At 44.8% G+C, this 23,466-nt stretch overlaps 1 protein-coding gene across 2 annotated transcripts in view; it reads right to left on the minus strand.

The window, feature by feature from the left end:
• Positions 1–5,209: 5,209 nt before the first annotated feature.
• The window catches only part of SLC9A7 (solute carrier family 9 member A7), a 133,664-nt gene continuing 115,407 nt past the window's right edge, over positions 5,210–23,466 (minus strand). For both annotated transcript variants that reach the window (XM_032842965.1, XM_032842966.1), the window contains 3 exons: positions 21,931–22,013; positions 10,802–10,907; positions 5,210–6,813 (listed from right to left, as the gene is read on the minus strand). In XM_032842965.1, the coding sequence (XP_032698856.1) occupies positions 6,562–6,813; positions 10,802–10,907; positions 21,931–22,013 (441 nt within the window). In that variant the 3' untranslated portion in view covers positions 5,210–6,561. The remainder of the gene's footprint in view (positions 6,814–10,801; positions 10,908–21,930; positions 22,014–23,466) is intronic.

Here is a 23,466-nt window from a genome sequence, read left to right on the forward strand (position 1 = left end):
TCTCCTTGTGGTGGGAGAACCCTCATGAGCTGAGAGATTTTCTCTTGCTAGTTTTTCTGTCTGGTGGTTTCGTAATTCTACTACGAAATGACTCCGGAGTCAATGTTAACGACAAGACTTGTTTTGTTTTGCCAGGATGCAGATTTTTTGATGAAGTTCAGTTGTTTGTTTTGGGGAAAAGCTAGTCTACATACAAAGGAATTCATGAAGACTATCAAGGAAGCTGTATTGAGTTCTGGGATCGTAGCAGTTATCCAACACTCAGAGTCTGTTTACGACTGTTGTAGCCCAGGAGAAGTCCCAACACAGACCAGATTTAAAGTGTTTCTTTAGGCACATTTAAATCATCTCAGAAGTCTGCTGCTGCGATTTTTAGACCCTATTTTGAAACTCAAGTTTTTCAAGCACCTGAATCAGGGGTTGGCAAAATCCTCTGCTGTAGGAAGTCAGATAGTAAATGCTCCAGGCTTAATGCACAAATCCCTGCTCACTCCTGTCACATACAGCTTTCTGCATGAAAGCTGTCACAGACATTATGCAAATGAAGGAGCCTAGTGTATTCCAATAAAACTTTATTTACAAAAACGGGGGGGGCGATTTGATCCAGAGGGTCTAGCTAGCCTTAATTTGTCAATCCTGGGTCTAGGGGACCTGGAGAGGAATAGCTTCCACCCAGAAAAGAACCCCCCCCCCGCCATGAGGCCAAGAAACAGACTTAAGGATCACACGATACTTTTAAAATGCAAAAGAAGATTAGCTCAGCCAGTTAATCTTTTTATTTTGAGTTTTGTAAAAAAAAAAAAAAAAAAAGCTTTGAGAAAAATGTGTTAAATGTCAGTCAAGGGCAGGAAAACATATAGCTAGCTTTACAATATCAATCTAAACATATATACAAAGGCAAACAAAGTAAAATGCTAGGGAAGGGTAGCACTTTGGGGGCCTAACTGCGGGTTTTCCTTAGCGCACATAAAGGTTGCCGATAACTCCAAGTCTTTACTTTTTCACAGTTCAACATACTTTTATTTCATATAACATGTTTATATAGCATACTATAATGTTAATTTTATAAAAACCACCGGTTTGCTACTGTGAATGGAAACAGAAGACAAAATTCTCCCCAATTACATATGTAAGCTCTCTATAAAAAAGTTCCCCAGAAGGTCATATCCCATGTTAAATTCATCCTATCCTATTTTTAAAAATTGCTTTTCACCTATTAAATGAATCTTGGTGGCCTTACCATGTAATCATTTTATGGGACAGAGTGAAACTTCCTAAGTGAGAAGGACCAGATGTAGTTTATGTAAAAAATAAAAAAACAGCCTAGGCGGAGGGGCTCCTGCTCGGAAGTTGCTCTTTGAACAAGTGATTTCAGGGATAAATTCCAAATCCACAGACTTAACACCCCCCACACCCAGAAATCATTCCTCCACTTCCCCAAAGCCCACCCCCAGATGTCCAAGTGGTGGGACAGACACCCAGTTGCCCTGGGGCCTTACCCGCTTTCCACGCGGTCAACAGCACGGCTCGAGTTCCTCTTCCCATGTACAAGGCCCCTTCAGTCTGAGTTCCTCCCACATCCACAGGCCCCCGACCGCTGACCCTGACCTGTGGCAATTCCGTTAACCCTTATTTCAAAGGCGGCCGTCCTAAAGAGAAGGTGGCCTCTCTCAGGGGCTCCCTGTGCGTTTCAGGGCTTTTCAAAATCTGGCCAGACAGGGGGGTCTGCCTTCTCTTCTCCCAGACTCATGTGGCAGACAACTGGCTGCCTGGGTGTTCCGTGTGGGTCCTGGCTCTACCCTGCCTTACAAAAATACAACGAACATCAAAAACTTTGGTTTTTGTGAGTTCTGCTCACAATGGGCGGCGAGACATGTTTGTTAGCTTAAAAACAAAATAAAAGCCCTACTTAGGAGCATTGAAACTGGGAAAAAGGGGCTGATTCCTAGGTTTGGTTTTGAAAAGATTGTCAAAGAGCCTACTTGCTTTTCCTAGTTAGAGACTAGCAAAGCTTTCTGTATATTGTCCTTATTGGGTTTTAGAAAGGCGGAAGGGCCCTTCCGGGTACCAGAGTGAAAGCAGCATTCGGATGGGTTGTTTCTAACTCTTGGCCATTAGATTTCCTTCAGCGCTACTGTAGCAGAGAACCGCATCTGACACTTGAACAGAGACCAACAGAAGGGACGGGAGCTCAGCAGTGTCCCTTTAACGCAAGTGACAGACTCCCTCCTACACGAGCTCATCCACAGAATCAGCATCAAGAGGCCTGCATGAAACTCAAGTTCCCCATTTCCCTCGCGGGTGAGAAGTCACGCACTTATTGAATCAGCAAGCTGGCTTTCCCGAAGCCCTCATTCCGGATGACCTCTTACAACAGATGGGGAAAGCAGCGTGCCGAGACACCTCTCAGAACTCACGATGGGTACCAAGCTCGGGGCCTGAGGGGTTGAGTCTCCCCTCTGTTGAGCGGCTCAGCAGCCCTGTCTGCCAGTCCGTCTCCCCTCAGGGCATCAGTGGTGTTTCTACATTTGGAAACTGTTCTGTTCATATTAAAGTATCTGACACCTTAATATGACCTTGATTTCCCCAGCAGACACAGAGGAGGAGCAAGAGAACTGGGGGTGGGGGTTGTGAACGTGTGTGTCATGAAACAGCCCCTCTACTTTGGAAGGAAATCGCCCTCGACTGAAATGCTCGTGGCCAGCTGAGAGAACGTTTCTTGCGTTTTTTTAAGAGACTTCATTTGTCCCCCCAACCACAGAGGACAAATGTCCTCTGGTCTAGAGAGCACAGCACAACCTGAAAGCTCCTTGCTGTTTGCCTGATGAGACATGTGATGTCGCAGTGAGGGTTTGGGGCTGCAGGGCGTGGGGGCTGGTTCGGCTGCGCCAGGGATGGGCAGAGGCCATGTGATCCCATCTGCCCTCCTCCTGCACGGCAGCCTCATTTCAAGGGCAGATTTCCTTCTCCGGGAGACAAAGCTCAGGTCTCCTCTAGTCCCCAAAGCGAGTACAACCAGGCACCGCTGGAGTGCACAGCCCCTGTCTGCCGGCGCGGACAGGAGTCCGCCGACACCATGGCCTCGTGACTTCCAGGCCGTCCCGAGCTTCCCCCCACCCCGCGGCCTGCACTCTGCGCATGAAATGGGCCCACGCCTCTGCTGAGGAGTCCAGCAGGGATTTGGGCCTGGGGACAAGCCAGGTGTGACAAGAAAGCAAGCTGACTAGACTGCAAAGGGGACTCCGAGTAATCGCAGGCTATACTGAAGAGACGACTTCTCCAAAGCCTTCACACCTGATAGCTACTCTGTGAAGACCGAACCCCTTTCTTTCCACGGAAGGGGGCAAAGACGACAGGTTTTTAACCACCCCCACCCACCCAGTCCATCCGCTCAAGTCCCCCATCACTCCTTTCCCTGCACTAAGGTGTTCAAAGGTGACATTTAGCGTTGTGCTTCACGGAGTGCATTCAGGAGTTCGGCACAGACAATGTGCACAAAATCCCTTTGCACCTGTCTGGGCTGTATTAATTGATCGACACTAGGTTTGTTCCAGAGGACTAGCAACAAGAGGAAACTCAGTCTGCTAGACCATTCTTCAAGGTTCCAAAAAGGTGCCGCGGCAAGTTCTCGACTAAAAGGCTCTCAAGCCTGGCTGCCCAGGAGAACCCCTGAAGATCTACACTAAGCACGGAAGCCAGGCCCTGCTCCAAGCCTGCTGGCTATGAATCTCTGAGCACAGGGCCCTTGCACTGATACTTAAAAAAAGAAAAAAAAACTAGCCAGATAATTCTGCATGTGCAGCCAGGGTTGAGAACCTGTGCTCTAGGACACCCAGCTCTGTGGAACTGTCACACCCCCCCCAACCCAGAACAAATATGTTTATAAGAGGTTAAACCAGATGCACTCAGCAGTTTCAATCTGATTTATGCCAGACTGGCAGCAGAGAGTCGGTCTTGAGCTAGATGGTTTTGGGGCTTTGTGGCACCCACTTTTCTCCTCTCGGCATAGGCATAAAGCTTCTAGAAGGTGGAAGCATTTTGATGAACAGGCTCCTTTCCCAGGACCCCTGATAAGGTCAGGATTATTCTCCACATCTTGCAAACAAAAATTAGGGCCACAGGTCATTGACTTACTCTAATCCACTGAATAAAAAATCCAACCAAATAACTACAACCCTAGCAAAATTTTGATCTTGGCAAATCTCCATTTACTTATAGTAGGTCCAAATAAAACGTTTGCAGTCAAGACTATAAGACCTTTTTTGGGGGAAACACAACAATCTATGGATTGACTTAGAACTAGGCTGGAGAACTCTGGTTACCTTCCCTCCTTATGAGGGCAATTTCTTATTGATTTGCTGAAAGCTTCCTGGAAAACCAGAATGACAACAAAGGCTTGACTTGAATGAACAGAGAAGGAGTTCTACCTGGTTGGCTCTTTTCAAGAACCTTATCAGGGTTTTTCCGGTAGCTTCTTCCCTCCAAAATGAAATAAGTAAGCAACGTAAGAGGCAAGCAAGGCTTTATAAAGACCCGTCCAAAGAGCGGACCAGCCTCTCTCTCCACCTCCACAAACAACACACACACAGGAAAGCCTCCTCACCTTCCGAGTTTATAGGCATGACTGGTCGTTACTGAGATAACTACTGAATAAAACCTGTGCTGGGTTTGGGCACACAAGCCAAGCCTGGGAGCTGCTTCCAACACTCTGACCCCACGACACAGATGACCTCCAGGGGCTCTGGAAAAAACCTGTTTCTCTGACTCTGACGCAGAGGTTTTCTCAAATCCTTCACTAGCGTGGGTACTTTGGAGCCTTACAGGGTTAGATGGTTTAGCTCGTTTTTTAAGCCCATGGAGGCATGAGAAAACCAAAATGGACTGTAAGGTACATAGAAAGGAAGGAGGGGAATAAAAATCATTTAACTCTATTATATCGAACCATATGAAACTGCCACTTCTGACTTTGAAAAATGGGTCAATATCAGCAACTTCATATGGCTCAACTTAGTAATTTTTTGCCTGTTTTGCACAAATTATCAATTCAAAAAGCAAAGCATTAATGTCTTATCTAAATATTAGCCATTAAAAATGTGAGTTAAGAAGATTAAATGGCTGGTTTCATTATGGGTGTACTTGACTGGGCTGCCATTTTGTCTGCCACAATAAGAAAAATGGCCACATTTTATGAAAGCATTTTTTAAAGAGACTGGATTTTCTTTCTAAGAGACCAGCACTGAAGCATAGAGACCCAGGGAAAATCTCAAATGTGGTTTCCAAGAGCTCTTTCAGTATTTTAGTTACCACGCAGAACAGCTCATCCACAAAGAACCCAAACTAAACACTTAGATTTCAAACCATACTCACACATTAAGCTGGTACAAGCCTCCCCAGATACCAAGAAGATGACCCTTCTCTACATGGCACTCGGTGTTAAGACATCTAGATTCTTAACCTTAAAGCAGACTAAGTGTCCACTGGACTGAATGATGCTCAATTTTCCATTGACTTGCCTCTCATTCTTCACCCAGCCACTGACATCCCATGCATTTAGTAGCTCAAAGTTTGGACTTCTACTCTGTCTTTAGAACAGCATCTTGTCTTTTATGGTCAACTTTTCTCGCAGTGTGTTCCCCCTGCCCCAACTCTGAAGACTAGCCTATTGCCTCCTAGGCTCCTTGCTGCTCTCTCGTCCCCAGAGAGAAGCATCCCACACATTTTGGTGTTATTCCTAAACCCCACAGTAGACACCTCGGTGGTGGCCCTGAAGAAGTGACTGATTTTCGTTCATCAGTCTCTAAACAGTTTCTTCTGTCCTCGGATTAATTCCAAAAACCCAACAGTACAACACAATTTTGCCTTTGGTTTTCAACATTTCAGTAGCTACTTCTTTCTGGAGATTTCCAGAGAAGGAATTCCAATTCTTTCCCCATGTTGAAATGTTCACGGATAGAGTTCCGATCTTCAGTCTACAGGAAACCCAGGTAGCACAAAAAGTACAGAAGCCTGACATGAGTTCACAGTCCCGCAGCCATCCGCGCTAGGGCTGCCGCACCGACTGCTTCCTCCTGAGCTCTGTCCCATTGACCACTGGCTTCCCATGACCTTTAGAGGTCCGGTCTCGGTGGCCTTCCTTCGGGACCGTTCTTCCAGCCTGCTCTCACCCTGCCTGGCTACTCCTGCAGCCAGCTCACCTTGCGCTGCTGCGTACGGACCCAAAGCCTCTCCTGGGAGGCCTCCCCACACCTGCCGCGCCTGGCTTGGATTCCGCAGGTGAATGAGTTGGACCGTTAAAGCATGCTATTTGTTTGACTCGGAACAGCACACTACTATGTGAGAAAGTGGGAATGGGTCTGCATTTGTCTTGATGTAGACACACTTAAGCCCCACTGTCTGCATCTTGGGTTAAATTTTAAATGTTAAGAGAGCTTCAGACCTCAATAAAACAGAAGCATTAGTTCCACTGAGTCAGTGCCCTGGCTCAGACAAGCCTGGGCTTGCAGCCATCCTCACCGCACGGGTGGGCTGCCCCATCGCTGCAGGCTGGGGGTGGGGGGGCAGTCACGCATTATCTTCCAGGGGGAACACTAGGCGCGTGCCCCGACTGGACACCGGCTGGTCTCCTATTCCCAGGGCTCGGTCCAGTACCTCCTCCGAGCTGCTCTTGGTTCTCCGACTGCCCTCGAGGCTCGTGGAGGCTGTGTGGGAGCCCGAGGAGCCATTTGCAGTCACTGTGCTGTCCCCATACGTCAAGGTGAGGTCACCCTCGGTCAGGATGAAATCTGAGTCTTCCTCTCTCAGCGGCTCTTGGTTCTGAAAAGTGCAACGAATGAAAACAGCAAATGGGAGACTGATCTCTGCTCGGGTTGGAGCCAACCTCAACCACTCTTCTGAAAACTGGGGCTTGTGAAACTTGCCTGCCTTGAGCCTCTGGTGTGGCTACTGGATGCCAACTGTCGAGTGCTATTCAAGGTAGGGCACCATTGCCCGAACCAGGGCTTTTTTTTTTTTAAACAGACTCTTTTTTTTTTTAAGATTTTATTTATTTATTTGACAGACGGAGATCACAAGTAGGCAGAGAAGCAGGGAGAGAGAGAGGAGGAAGCAGGCTCCCTGCTGAGCAGAGAGCCCAATGCAGGGCTCGATCCCAAGGCCCTGGGATCATGACCTGAGCTGAAGGCAGAGGCTTTAACCCACTGAGCCACCCAGGTGCCCCCCGAACGAGGGCTTTGAAGCCTAGGAAGCACTTCCAATTTTTAAACGCCTGACAGCTCAGGGTTAGTGCCAAAAGGGAAAAAAAGGAGGCCAGCCTGGGCCTTCAGCTTCCCAACCCACAAAAAAAAGGAGGGCGAAAGTCACTGGGCAAAGGTGCAAAGAGGTTTGGGGGTCCCTCTCTTCTCTGGACAGGTCTTCTGAGGGGGCTTCCCGCCCCACACAAACCACCCTAAATGTACCTGGTTTGCATCTGAACTACTCTTTGTCTTAGCCACTGAGGGGCCTAGACAGAGCCCAACTAGGATTGTCTTCCAGTCCCCATAGAAGAACCCCTTCCCCACAGCCCACCCCCTTCCAGCCCTGACAGGAAGGCCTCTGATGGATGCGGTGGAGATGGAAGGAGCATTTTCTTGAGCATGTATTTCAGGCCTGCCAGGGAGGCCACTTGAGCTCTCCTCCGACCCTTACCCCTCCCTGCCTGGGAAGGGCAGGAACACTCCTGTCTCCAAGGAGACCGGAGCTAAGAGAACCTATGGAATTAACCCCAGGTGGTCCAGCTGATAGGAAGCAGGGGTGGGATTTCTGAGGCCTCCAGACTGGCTCGGGGGCCCCCAGAGAGGATGGGTCTGTCCGGAAGCGGCCCCGCCGGTAGCTGATGCTGAGCTGCTGTCGCTGCAGAGCAGATCAGGACGCCAGACTGGGCAGGAGACAAATGGCAGCCTCTCAGAACTCCCAGCCCACGGGGAGGGCTCGGGAAGCAGCGCCGGGTCAGACACAATCCTTCACCCTCTAATGGGTTTCACCAGCAAAAGGAGGGGCGCTTCGGTCCCCTGCTGCCCCCATGGCACATCTGTCAAACACAGTTCTGGAATGCTTTGGCTAAACTGTTCTCGCTCTCTTAGTTCCCAACTGTTCTTCAAAGGGCATCTGGAGCCCCTGCATTGTCTCAGCCACAGGGTGTCCTGGATGCAGGACATGGGACCCGCATCCCTGACAGACTCCTGTGGGGATCCCCAGGACGCTCCCCCACCAGTCACGCTGCCCAAGGCCATGGGCACATTCTCCCTGGCAAGCCTGCACTCCCCCACCCTTCTTGGTGCCCTTCCCTGAGGCACAGAAGCCACAGCAGGAGCTAGAGGAGCACCTGGTTAATGCATTCCGCCCCCAGGAGTGCCGGCTGCCTCCTCCAGTCCCAGCGTCTGCGTGCGCTCGCTGGGGACAAGCACAAGCCAGCTTTCCGCATTGCACCCCAGTGATGTCAACTTCTCCGACTTCTCCACGCTCCACAGCATGACTCCACTAAAATCAATGCTTCGGCTTTGACAGGCAAGCATGCGACTCTTCTTGCTTGCAGCCCCAAATGCTCACGGAATGAGGCAGAGTGCAAATGTGCAACCGAGTAAGAATCCTCTACTCAGGCAGAACGTACTCCCAAAACTCACTCCAAACTCCCCATATTCCTCCTCGCCATCAGGGTTTAGAAAGTCCCAAAGCTCCATCTGTCCTGCCATAGTCTTCCTAACAAGAAATGAGCTCACGCTCCCTGTTTTAGCACGTTCCATTCCTCCCATGCCTGTGAGTGCTAAGTAATATTTTCATTCATCTCTGTCAAAATACTGCAGCCGAAGCTCTTGGCTCCCCGTTTTCAGGGGGAGCCTCTCCTGGCACGCATTTTACTCTTTCGAGGACAGAGAGGAATGCCAAGCAACAGTACGGAGGGAAATGCCACAAATGCAGCCTCGCCCCCTACCACAGCCCGGGCCAAGCACGCCTGCCCCCAGACACCAGCCCCTGTGTGGCCCCATGCTGACCCCTGGCAGGGGGAAGCTGTGCTTAGATTCACCAACAGGAGAAAGCAAGATTGGCTGTTGACCCATTCCATTACGGAACTCACAAGCCTGGACAAAGAGTACCCAAAACAAGGACATTGTAAAACCCAGTGGACAGGGATTTCCAAATCAGAGCTTTAATGAACGTGATGCGTGGATGATGAAACCAATCCACTTCCTTGAATTCTAGATGTTAAACTGGAGGTCTGTATAACCACGCAACCAGCTGTCTACTGCAGGCTGCCATGAGAATGCTGTTGAAGAACCCTGCAAACACTTGTGCTACAGGATCATGCCCATTTTAAACCATCAGCGGTCAACTTCATGAACGGCAGAACCCTGTTTTCTAGGTGGATATCCAACCTGAGTGGTTTAGAGTAAGTGCAAATAGTGAATGAGGGATGTCTTCAACACCCCCCAATGAAACCAAAAGTACCAACGCTCTGTAGGTGACAGGTGAGGACTACGGTGTGTCAAACAGCCACTCGAGAGCGGCCCTGCCCGAGACCCTCACTGGGCTCCAAACTCCACAGAGGGCCCTTCCCCTCTCTCGCCTTGGACTTCCTCAATTAATTTTCAAAGACTCTATGCTCCCACTTTCGACAATAGCAAGCCTCACTGTGTGTGCAGCTGAGAACCGCTCGGGACCCCAGCCCCAAGCAGCAGGGACAGTATGGGGGATTCTTGCTTCTTGACCAAGTTGCTCCATCTCTGAGGAGGCTGCTCCTTAGCATACCAGACCCCAGCGCCCCCCACCACCCAGCTATGCCTCCCAACTCTCTGTAGCACCCGAATGCCAACAATCATTCCCAAGCCCACTGCCCCACCCCATTAGAACCGACCTGGTCAGGGGCCTTCTCTCTCAGATCTGAGCTTTGCATTCTGCTTTCTCAACGCTAATCAAGTCAATTGCAGGTTATTTACAAATTCTCTGAAACCTGCATTAGGGTCTCAGCTGGGCCAATTACTAATCCTGGGACCTGTAACCCTGTAGTAGCAGCTTACTTACAGTATGGCCAAGAGAATAAACTTGGCCTTTGTGAGCTATAAAGTTCTACACAAACTTAAGGAGTCCTTCTCTCCTAGGGTAGAATGGTTGTGTTCATGACCAGCTGATTGGGGAGGCAGAGTAGAGAGGAAGAAGGGCCTGTCCCCTCTCCTCTAGTCCTTTTATGTGGAGAGCTGCTTGCTCTCCCCACCTCTCTGCCCAGCAACCCACAGGAAGAGCTCACAAGTCAGCCCCAGAGCTCAGATGTCCACCAGTGTGGATATTCTTTTTGTACTGTGCTAAGTCTGAATCTGAAAACGAAAAGGACCTAACCACATCAATGTAAATAAAGCATACACAAAAAAGAATCCTCACATCTGCTAAAGACTTTGTGGTTCACAGTGTTTTTCTGTATCTTAGCCTTTAATCTCACAGCCAGCCTGTGCAACTGGGCCCACTTTATGGATAGGAAAACCAAGGCACAGAATATTTAAATGGCCTCGGGGCTTGGCTTCAAATCTAGTTGTTCTGATTCCAGATTGAGTGCTCTTTCTACTACACCATGGCTGTGACGTGATGGGGCCCCATGGCCCAGGTAAAAGATTTCTCTGTTACTGTGCAAAACAGATCAACATAAGTTGGCCATTTCTAATCATCTTATTTAGAGAAGCAAAACCAGTGGATCTGGAGGCAAGAGATTTCCTCTTCTTGGAGAAAACACTCCCCGGGGGCAGCGAACAGGAAAACCCGCTTCACGTGCTGTACTTACGTCGTACACCTGGGGACTGGTCAGACACCGAGCAAGCAGGCCACACCAGGCTGGGAGCGTGGTGGTCAGTGGGGGGCCGCTGTGTGTGAGGATGGGCTTCAGATAACTTTAAAAAGAGAATTAAGGAAAAAATGTCTGCAAAGAAGACCCACACCCCACACAACGTGTTTAGAAATCCCCCAGAGAAAATCATCTGGATTTCTACCCACAAAAGGCCTCTCCCCACCCTCCTATGCCCCATTTAACCAGTACGCTCAGAAAATCCTTGGCATCTACAATAGTCTGAATCAAAGATTAAACCATCCTCTGTCAGCCCGAAGCGTTCACTGGTAACTCTCGGGTTGGCAGTTCCTGCTTCTCAAGCAATAAGAATATTTGAGGTTCATTCAAGCATCCTTCTCACTTCCTTGTTATGTTGAATGAGAATTTTGGTTTCAATCAGCATTCCAGCTTTGGACACACCACCAGCTCATGCCTTGGAAACAGGAGACAGTGTATCAGCTTCTCCACCCGGACACTAGGGGGCCGTCCCACCCTGTAGAACACCAGGCCGCACCCCTGGCCTCTACCTACTACTACCCTTCTCCTAGGCACGACAACAAAAGTATCTCTAGACGTGGCTGAATGTCCCGAGAGCTCCGGGTTGGTCAGTCCAATGGACATCTGTGCCACCAAACGTGTGAGCCCATGTGGGGAGCCCCACGAAGCACGCGTCATCTCATGACAGTGCCTGGGCTGTTTCTGGTATCCACAGCCCCAGCACTCTGGAGAAGGCAGAGACTCACATGGCCACGGCCATGGCCACAGCAGGAATGGCCGAGAGAACTCAAAGGAAGGCGAGGAGGTATCCTAGTCGTCTGTACCCCAGGATCTGGGGGATCCTTCTCGGAGAGAGTCACTCCCAGGAGGACAAGGTGTGGGCTCTGCTACAGCTTTTCAAGAAACCAAACCAGCCCCATCTGACCACTGCCCTCCAACCACGTTTCTGGGAATGGCCCCTGCTGGCCTGTCAGCTACTTTGAGTCTGGCTGCAAAGCTGACAGCAGGGCTGGACTGTGGAAGGAGTAATGGAGACACACACAGGAACCCCAAGGCTACCTTTCAGTCTCCTGCCTGGGGTAGTTCAAAGCCAACTTCTCACGTCCCCAAATATAAAAGGCCCTCTAACAACTTCTTTAAAAGAGGAAAAAAAGCTATTTACATATAGATTTTTAAATATGCAGATTCTTTGAAGGGCAAAAATGAAATATCAAGTCTCTGTCCCCACCAGTTTTTCTGGTAATTACCATTACAACTTCACCGAAGACCTTTTTTTTTTTTTTTTAAACTGAGGTATAACTGACATACAATATTATTTTCATTTCAGGTATATAATATGGTGATTTGGCCTTTGTATCTGTTGTAAAATTATCACCTCAATAAATGTGGTTACCATCTGTCACCATAGTCATCATACAAAATACAATATTATTGACTATATTCCCCATGCTGTACATTATATCCCTTTGACTTTATTTTGCAACTGGAAGTTTGTATTTCTTTTTTAAGATTTTATTTATTTGAGAGAGAGAGAGAGAGCATAAGGGGGAGTACAGAGGGAAAGGGAGAAGCAGACTTGCTGTGGAGCAGGGAGCACGACACAGGCCTCAATCTGAGGACCCTGGGATTCTGACTTGAGCCAGAGGGCAGACACTTAACTGACTGAGCCACCCAGGCGCCTGAAGACATTTGTACTTCTTGATCCCCCTTCACCCATTTCATTCCACCAACCTCCTTCCCCTCTGGCAGCCACCAATCTGTTCTATCTATGAATCTGGATTTTTGTTTGTTTTGTTTTTTAGACTCCACATTTAAGTGAAATCAATGTAGCATTTGTTTTTCTCTGATTTATTTCACCTAGCAAGATAACTTCAAGATCCACCCATGTTGTCACAAATGGCAAGATTTCATTCTTTTTAATAGCTGAGTAGTGTTCCACCCTGTGTGTGTGTACACCACTAGAATGTTTTTTCTCCTATTTCTTGATTTAAAAAATTTAATCAGAGGTTTTAAACTCTCTCCTACAAAGGATGGTACATTTAATTCATTTATACTCCTGCCTCTTCAAGTTTTTCCTAATTTTGATTATAATTAATTTTATACAGCAGATATATATATAACATTTACATTCTATTTTATAATTGATAAGCAAATCTTCTATACTTTGTCCATGGACTGAGTCTAAATGTTAAAAGCCACTAAACAGCATTTGAAATATTATTATTATATAAATATTATTCACTGTAACCAAGCAGAGTGGTTACAACACTTTTTTTTTTTTAAAGCAGACTCCATGCCTAGTGTGGAGCCCAGTGTGGGGCTTGAACTCACAACACCTGAGATCAAGACCTGAGCTGAGATCAAAAGCCAGACACTAGGGGTGCCTGAGTGGCTCAGTCGGTTAAGCGTCTCACTCTTCATCTCAGCTCAGGTCTTGATTTCAGGGTTGTGAGTTTAGGCCCTGTGCTGGGCATGGAGCCCACCTAAAAAAGAAAAAAAAAGAAAGAGTCAGACACTTAACCAAATGAGCCACCCAGGTGCCCCATGGTTAGAACACCAGTAAAGGAAATGTAATACAGTGTCATTTAAACTTTGTTAGTGAGAAGAGAACATTTTGAGTGTCTTGCGAAATACAAGATTTTCTTTTAATTTCATTTTGATCTTATTCACTTCTGGGTTATAAAACAATCACTACTTCTTCAATGTTGTCCCGTTAGTTGAATCTGATTTTGGTTTTATTTGAACCTTATGTTGTTGTTGGTTTTCTCCCCCTTCTTAAAGAGTCTGCACAGCGCTAACCTTTCTCAACTCTTGGATGTCTGAAAGCCACTCTACTTCCTTCCCCCCACTCAGTTTGGGGGTAGAATTCTAGGCTCAGGCTTTTTCTTTTCAACCTAGAACTCTGACAATGCTAGAGGGTATTCTAACATTCAATTTTGCTAATGCCTCATCTGATTCTTTCTCTTTAAAGGCTTCCAGTCTTTCTCTTTGGAAGCCTCATGAGTCCTGCTTTTCCTCCTTAGTTATGGAATGCTCCAATGTATCCATTCATGCCACTCACACCAGCCGGCCCCCCCACTCTGGAGACAAGAATCTTCCCTTAGCCAAGGGATTTTTTTTTTCTTCCCTTATTTCTTTGGTTCTTCTTTTCCTCCACCATCTCTATCTTCTTTTAGATTCTGTTAAAGGACTCTGGACCATGTGGCTCTGACCTCTTGATCTCGAAACTCTTCTCTCGCACATCTCTGACTTTGTGCTCAAATTCTCACATATTTTTTTCTTCCTCAGCTTCATCTCCCAGATCGACAGTTTGGTCTCCACCATGTAATTAAACTATCCATTACATTTTGGGGTTCATTTCAGAAACCTTATTTCCAAGAGTTTCTTCTTGTTTTCTTGCTTCTTTTTCTAATAGCTTGTTCTTACATCATGACTGGAAAAGCCTTTCAACTCTAAGGCTTTTATCAGAAAAATTTAAAAAATAAATATGAGGGGGGCTGCCTGGCTGGCTCAGCTGGTAGAACAGACATCTCCTGATCTCAGGGTCATGAGTTAGAGCCCCGTGTTGGGTGGAGAGTTTACACACACACACACACACACACACACACACACACACACACGTATATATTTAAGACATACATGTAGATATATAGGAATTAATTACTTTGACATGTCCCCCCATGTCTTTACTTAGTTTCTCAAGCAGGTGGGGAATCTGACCATGTCAAAATTGGGTGGCAGGGGAGGTTACTCCAGGGAGAAAAATCTTTGGTGGCCTCAAGATCTGTTTCTCTACCAAGCTGTTCCCAAGCAGTATTTCTACTTTCTTTAGAGAGCTATGGCTTGAAGAGAAAATTAACAGCTACCGGTTGATCTGTGGACACAGGAAATGCCTGTTGGAGCTGTTACTAAAAACATTCTTCAATAAATCACCTAGACAAACTGGCCTGAGCCTCACTTTGGTCTCGGGCTATGGTTTTCTCTGCTACAATTCTATCTTTGGTCTTGCAAGTAGTCCAAAATATTTCTTCTGCGATTCCAAGGAGTTCCTGGAATAAGGAGGGAGCTGGTGTGTGTGCTGAGCCTCTCATCTTACGTTGGAAGCTGGTCTATTCCATTGTCAGGATTATTCAGTGAAGGAGGTACCACACCTGCTCCTGCTGGCTTGTGGGACTCATTCCCATCCAGGGAAACCCTCTTTTGATGCAGCCAAAGCCCACGTTTTCTTGTTTGGTCATCTGTGGAGCTATAGAATGAACCACGGGCCCCTTCCTCATTGAATTCTTCAGACACTCTGTGTCTGCTTCTGTTCCTAGTTTCTCTCCTCCAAACTAAACAAGCACAAATCCTAGCCACTAAGCTTTACATTCAGAGACTTTAGAGATCACTCCTGTTGCTCTTCAAAGAATCAAAGAATCAAAGCCCCACTCGGCTTCACTGAAGTATGACTCACACAAAACTACATGTATTAAAGACCAGGAGATGTTTAGATAGGTATATATTGTGAAACGATTACCACAATCAAGCTAATTAACATATCCATCACTTCACATACTTACCACTTTTCTGTGCGTCTGGTGTGAAGACTTTAACATCTACCCCCTTAGAAAATTTTTAGTATAGATCATTAACTACTCACCATGTTGTACATTAAGTTTCCAGAACTTATTCATCTTATAACTGAAAGTTTGTTCCCTTTGACCAACATCTCTCCACTTCCTCCACTCCCCAGCCCCTGGAAACCACCACTCTTTGCTCTATTACTATGAGTTAGATTTTTCTAGATTCCACCCATAAGTAAGATCATGCAGTATTTTTCTTTCTGTGCCTGGCTTATTTCATAGCCTAATGTCCTCCAGGTTCCACCACGTTGTCCCAAATGGCCGAATTTTCTTCATCTTAAGGCTGAACAATGTTCCACTATATATATGTGGACTCACACACATCATCTTTATCCATTCGTGCACTGATGGACACTTAGGCTGTTTCCAGATCTTCATCACTGAGAATGATGCTGCTATGAACATGGGAGTGCAGATACCTCTGAGATAGTGACGTTATCTCCTCTGGATATATACCCATAGGTGGGACTGCCTGATCATATGGTAGTTCTGTTTTTAATTTTTTTGAGGACACTCCACACTGTTTTCCATGGTGGCTGCATCAATTTACCTCCCATCAATACCATACAAGGGTTTCCTTTTCTCCACATCCTCCCAACACTTGTTATCTTTTTGGCATTTTGATAACAGCCATCCTAACAGATGTGAGGTGAGATCTCATTATGGTTTCAATTTGCATTTCCCTGATGGTTAGTGATGTTGAACAACTTTCCATGTATTTGCCGGCCAAGTGTATGTCTTCTTTGGAAAAAATGTCTATTCAGGTCCTTTGCCTATTTTTTAATTGGGGTCTTTGGGCTTTTGTTATTGAGTTGTAGGAGTTCCTTATATAATTTGGATATGAATCCCTTATCAAATATATGGTTTGCAAATATTTTCTCCCATCCCCCAGGATGTCATTCCATGTTGCTGATGGTTTCCTTTTCTGTGCAGAAATTTTTTAGTTTGATGTAGGCCCATTTGTTTATTTTGCTTTTGTTGCCTATATTTCTGGTATCAAATCCACAAATTCATTGTCAGGACCAATGTCAGGAGTTTTCCCCTATGTTTTCTTCTAGGAGTTCTATGGTTTCAGGTCTTGCATTTAAGTTCTTTAAACCATTTTGAGTTGATTTTTGTGAGTGGTGTAAGATGGGTTCCAATTTCATTTTTTTGCAAATGGATATCCAGTTTCCCCAGAGCTGTTTATTAAAGAGACTGTCCTTTCCCTATTACGTATTCTCAGCACCTTAGCTGAAGATTAGTTGATTGAATATGTGAGGGTATATTTTTGGGCTCCGTTTTCTGTTCCACAGGTCTGTGTATCTGTTTTAATGCTAATACTGTACTATTTTGACTACTATGCCTTTGTAATATAATTTGAAATCAGGAAGTGTGATGCCTCCAGCTCTGTTCTTTTTGCTCCATGGTACTTTAGCTATTTAGGGTATTTTGTGGTTCCATACAAATTTTATGATTTTGTTTTTATTTTAATTAAAAAAAAATCATTAGGGGCACCTGGGTGGCTCAGTCATTAAGTGTCTGCCTTCAGTACAGGTCATGATCCCAGGGCCCTGGGCTGGAGCCCCACATTGGGCTCCCTGCTCTGTGAGCCTGCTTCTCCCTCTCCCTCTCCCTCTCCCTGCTGTTCCCCCCCATTGTGGGTGCTCTCTTTCTCTCTCTCAAATAAATAAATAAAATCTTTTTAAAAAACCCACCATTAGAATTTTGGTAGAGATGCACTGAATCTGTAGATTGCTTTAGGTAATATGGGAATTTCAACAATATTAATTCTTCCAATCTATGAACACAGATATCTTTCCATTTATTTGTATGTGTTCAACTTCTTTCATCAGTGTTTTTTAGTTTTCAGTGTATAAATCTTCACCTAATTGGCTACATTTATTCCTAAGTATTTGATTGTTTTTGATGGTATCATAATGGGATTGTTTTCTTTTTTTTAAGATTTTATTTATTAGAGAGAGAGAGAGAGAGAGAGAGAGCATGAGCAGTAGGGGAGGAGGCAGAGGGAAAGGAAGAAGCAGACTTCCCTCGGAGCAGGGAGCCTGACGCAGGGTTCAATCCCAGGACCTTGGGATCATGACCAGAGCTGAAGGCAGACGCTTAACCCACTGAGCCACCCAGGTGCCGTGGGATTGTTTGCTTAATATCTGTTTTGGAAAGTTCTTTGTTAATATATGGAAATGCAACAGGTTTTTGTATGTTGACTTTATATCCTCTGACTTTACCGAGTTTATTAGTTTTCAAAGAGTTTTTGGTGGAGTCTTTAGGGGTTTCTATATATAAGGTCATGTCATCTTTAGAGGTGCCTGGGTGGCTCAGTAGGTTAAGCGTCTGACTCTTGGTTTCAGCTCAGATCATAATTTTATGACTCCTGAGATCAAGACCCATGTCAGGCTCCACACTCAGCAGGGAATCTACTTGAGAATCTCTCCTCTCCCTCTGCCCCTATCTCCCCCCTAAAAAATTGCTTTGCTTTTTCTGTATCTGTTGAGATGATCACATAATTTTTACTTTGTTAATGTGGTGTATATCACATTTATTGATTTGGACCACTGTTACATTTGAGGGATCAATCCCACTTGATCATGGTGTATGATCCTTTTAATACGCCACTGGATTCTGTTTGTTAATATTTTGTTGAGATTTTTTACATCTATGCTCATCAGGGATACTGGCTTGTAAATTTCTTTTCTTGTAGTGTCCTTGGACTTTGATATCAGGGTAATGCAGGCCTCATAAAATGAGTCTAGGAGCATTCCTGCCTCTTCAATTTTTTGAAAGAGTTTGAGAAGGTATTAATTCTTTAAATGTTGGGTGGAATTCATCAGTGAGGCCATTCAGTCCTGGGATTTTCTTTGTTGGGAGTTTTTTGATTAATGATTCAGTATCTTGTTGTTACTGGTCTATTCAGATTTTCTATTTCTTCTTCATTTAGTCTTGGTAAGTTGCATGTTTCTACAAATTTATCCATTTTTTTCTAAGTTATCCAATTTTTAGTGTATAATTGTTCATAGCAGTCTCTTATGACCCTTTGTATTTACGTGGTATCATTTGTAATGTCTCCTTTCCCATTTCTGATTTTATTTATCTCAGTCCTCTCTTTTTTTCTTACTCTAACTAAAGGTTTGTCAATTTTTTTTATCTTTTCAATAAAACAACTCTCGGGGCGCCTGGGTGGCTCAGTGGGTTAAGCCGCTGCCTTCGGCTCAGGTCATGATCTCGGAGTCCTGGGATCGAGCCCCGCATCGGGCTCTCTGCTCAGCAGGGAGCCTGCTTCCTCCTCTCTCTCTGCCTGCCTCTCTGCCTGCTTGTGATCTCTCTATCAAATAAATAAATAAAATCTTTAAAAAAAAAATAAAAAAAAATAAAACAACTCTCAGTTTTATTGATCTTTTCTATTGTTTTTCTAGACTCTATTTTATTTCTGCTCTGATGTATGTTTTTTCCCTCCTCCTTCTAACTTTTGGCTTCGTTTGTTCTTTTTCTAGTTCCTTGAGGTATAAAGTTACGTTGTTCATTTGAGATCTTTCTCTCTTCTTAATGGAGGCATTTATCACTATATCCCTTCTTAGAACTGCTTTTACTGCATGCCGTAAGTTTTGGAATGCTGTTTTTCCATTTTTATTTGTCTCAAGATATTTTCTGATTTCCCTTTCAATTTCTTCATTGGTCCACTGATCATTCAGAAGTGTACTGTTTATTGTCGACACATTTGTGAACTTTCCAGTTTCCCTAGCTTCGTACCACTGTGGCTGGAAAAGATCCTTGATGTAATTTCAGTCTTCTTAAATTTGCTAAGACGTGTTTTGTCACCTAACATATGATCTTTCCTGGGACTGTTCCATGTGTACTTGGGAAGAATGTGTATTCTGCTGTCGGATGGAATGTTCTACAGATCTTTTAGGTCCATTTGGTCTAAAATGTAGTTCAAGTCCAATGTTTCCTTATTGATCTTGTGTCTGAACAATCTATCAACAATGGATAGATTGTTCAGAGTGGAGTACTGAATGCCCATAAGAATCAACTTCTTATCACTAGCATTTTGCCTCTCTTCGGTGAACTCCCTCCAATTTTCTCCACGTCCTTTCCAAGCCCAGGGCATAACATACATTCGAATGACAATGTATACAAAGTACATATGGCTTTTAAAAATCCCTGGGGGTTCTATTTCAGTTAATAGCAAATGAAGTAATTTGAACCATCATTTCCACTGAGAACAGCTAGAAAAGCTGAGCAAAGTAAAACACAACAAAATCGTCTGCTTAATGGCACAAGATGCCATGGCAGCAAAAAGGGCCAGAATCTGGAGGAAGAAACCCAAGAGGTGAGCCTGGCACTTGGTGAGCCATAGTTCCCCAAAAGGTACCTGAGAAGTTGAGCAGAGCATGTGGCAGACCCACAAAGACAGACTGAATGTGATGAAAACTGGAGTGCCGTCCTTCTGAGGAAGGCTATGTCAACACCTTAGGCTCTATGTTAGAACCCTAGAAAATAAGACCAGCAGAAAACAGACTAATCATCACAGGAACTGACTCCCATCTTTAAGTTACCTTTATTTCTGATTGGGTTATGGTGATCTGAAATTGCTAATGCCCCTAGTGCCTAGTCACTGATCAGATGTAAGGTAATCTGCTCTGAAGGACAAAAGCCTCATCCAGAACATATCAATGATCTCTACACTTTTTCATTGCACATGTCCATCACTCAGTAAAAAAATAATAGATGTACAGAAGATAAACAATAAAGTTTCTAGAAGATAAACAGGAACTGGCTTCATGAATTTGGGGTAGACAAAGATCTTTATAAGAAGACATAAAAACTACTGATCAGAAAAGATCAATAAATTGGGTTAAGACCTTTTGTTTATCAAAAGATTCTATTTAAAAGTGAAAAGGCAAAAAAAAATCCTGTAGTAAATTATGTTGGAAAAAAACCCTGTAGCAAATTATGTTGAAACTAAAAAAAAAAAAAGTGAAAAGGCATGTCACAAGGAGAGATGATATTTTGATCATATATAATTAGCAAAATACTCCTACCCAGAATACCTAATGAATACTTAAAAACAGTAAGAGAAAGACAGACAACCCAATAGAAAAATGGGCAAGAGACTTGAACAGGTACTTCATAAAGGAACACACCAATGGCCAATAAATATATGGAAAGATGCTCAACCTTATTAGTCATCAGATAAATGCAAATTAAAACCACAATACACCACCACCACAAACCCAACAGAATGGCTACAATTCACAACTCCAATAGTCAGTGAGGACACAGAGCAACTAGAACAGTCATACACGAAAGGAGAGTATGTAAAGTGGTACCACCGTTTTTGTAAAACTGTTTGGCACTAACTCCTAAAGTTGAACCTATGCATGTCCTATGACCCAGCAATTTCACTCCTGGATATATTCCCAGCAAAAATGTATGTACAGATTGTACCAAAAGACATATACAAAAATGTTCATAACAGTATTTTTCATACTAGCTCCAAATTAGAAACAATCTACATGTTCATCAATAATCAATGATAAATAAATGACGGTATATTCACACAGCCAGATTCTATATAGCAATGAAAAGAGATGAACTCGAGCTACATGTGACAACATAGAAGAGTCGCACAAAAGATGTCAAGCCAAATAAACCAGACGCTAAAATATATATATTCTGTAGTCTCATTCATACAAAGTTCAAAAAACAGATAAAACTATTAAGTGTTACTAGAGGTCAGGAGTGTGATTACATCTAGAGAGAAGGGTTGGTAATTGGGTTATAGCATGTGGGGAACTGAAGACTTTGGTTTTTTACCTTCTTGGTGTTCAGTGTTTATTTTGTGAAATTCATCGAGCACCCAAGATTTGTATACTTTTCTATATGGATCTTAAGACTTCAAAAATTTTTTTAACACTTTCAAAGTTTCCCGACTTTGTACTGCCTATCCGTTTGATCGCTATGTCAGCTTAAATTATGGAGGTTTAACTTCTGGATTTTTAATTTCCACTGGAGAGCAGGTGAATCTACTAGAAGAGTCTGCCCTGCAAGTGGTCCAGCTGAGACATGGCTCAGACTTGTCTTCCAATCAGCCAATAGGAATTCTCTTCCCCACATGGATTAACTGTCCAAGTTCTACTGCCCTTCCTGACCACAGCCTGGTTCACTGTGTAAATTTAACTAATTCACTTACACAGGCTTATTTCCCTCAGACATAATGTTCTTAAGAGCCACATGAGTCTACCGGCCTGTGGGTTAGCCACCCTAATGACATAAAACATTCCTCTTGGCCAGAGTGCTGCTCGCCAGGACTACCTGTGATTGAATGATCATTGCCTCTGGCCCAAGAGACGACTGACTATACCTGTACCAAGCACACATCTTCCTTACTCATCAGAATTCATTCACGGACAACAAGAGAACTTCATCATTGGTGTTTCACAAATACAGGGAAGCCACTGAAAAGGATACTTGTGGTCAAAGCTATACCACAGCCTGAAGAGCCATGCACTCTCCTGCTTTGTCCGGTTTCCTCTGGCAGAATCTGGACCGTCCTAAGAACGAACAAGAAAACAGATGCTTAGTTGCAGAAAAGGGATTGAAATTGGGTGTGTGTATATTGGGAGGAGGGGAAGCTTCTTTACCAACCAATAACTTTTAGAGATTCTGAGCTCAGAGTCAAACACCCTATATCACCGAAGTTTCAGATATACTAGGAGGTAATACCTTGAAAGAAACTGAATAAATCCAAAAGGCAGACATATCAACCCTCGAAGTAAAAAGGCCTGTTTATGTCTGTGGGCAGATCAACTCAGTGTGGTACAAAATTTCTTTTGGCATTCTTACTGTAATTTTCTCCAAGTGCCTTTTAGCAGATTGATTACGCTAACATAGTGTTGATCCTAATGGGCTGAAACTGATCTATAGGGAATATTGAAGAAAGCCTCCATAAAACCAACTTCCCAAGTCTCCCCAAAGCTGGCCTGGGAAAGTCACGCTTGACTGTTCCCTGACGGATCAGCCCCGGGCTCGTGGTCGTCCTTAACGGAGGCATCTACACTGCCTTCCAGCTGGGTCAGTGACCTGTTGCCCTGGCAGCCTTAGGATGATGGGGGCAGCAAGCAAGGGAAATGGGGCCATAACTATTTCTATTATTTTAAAGGTTATTTATTTATTTGAGAGCGAGAAAGAGAGAGCACATGAGTGGGAGGGGCACAGGGAGGGGGAGGGAGAGAATCTCAAGCAGACTTCATGCTGAGCATGGAGCCTGACATGGGGCTTGACCTCATGACCCTGAGATCAGGACTGGAGCCGAAACCAAGAGTCGGGCAATAAACCAACTCTGCCAGCCAGGCAACCACGCACTTCTGTTATTTCAGCTGCCCTCGAGTGGTTACTCCTCTTGTCCCTTTCCAACTCAAACATCCCTGTCATTTAATTTGCAAAATGACTTACAATATTGAACATTCATTTGAGGCTTGGGCCATCTGCTGTGTGCAAATATTACTATTCAAGGGCAGACTAACCACGGCCATGGGAGGCCACTGCTGGCATTCTGTGTTGTTAGGTGACAAGCTCTGGAAGTAGGGACCGCTTGGGAGGTACAGCCATCTTTGTCGTCACCCCTGGAACGTTACAGGGAGAGGCAACTCTAAGGCGGCTGACAACAGCCAAATGCACGATGAGCCACAATTCCCAGAAGCTCTACGTTGCAGCGCATGTGAGCTCCCCCTGTGACTGAGATAGTATGGGTCAGAGATCTCTGAGAATGGAGAGCACGAGGACAAGCCAAGGGAGGGAAATCAGCAAGCACTATTTAATTTCCTAATGTTTCCCATAACAAAGGTTATTTTTTACAAAAAGAGGCCCTAGGGGACCTGAAGAATGTTTAGGGACACATGTGGAAATGGCTTGGTTAAATGAGCCCTTCTGGAGATGAAGAAATTTTTAAAAAAGAGAGAGAGAGAGAGAGCGCAAGCGCATTCCCAGAGACCAACTATATTTCCC

The sequence above is a fragment of the Lontra canadensis genome, unplaced genomic scaffold, assembly GCF_010015895.1.
Source record: "Lontra canadensis isolate GAN:19392208 unplaced genomic scaffold, GSC_riverotter_1.0 scaffold134, whole genome shotgun sequence".
In the NCBI taxonomy this organism is placed as follows: Eukaryota; Metazoa; Chordata; class Mammalia; order Carnivora; family Mustelidae; genus Lontra; species Lontra canadensis.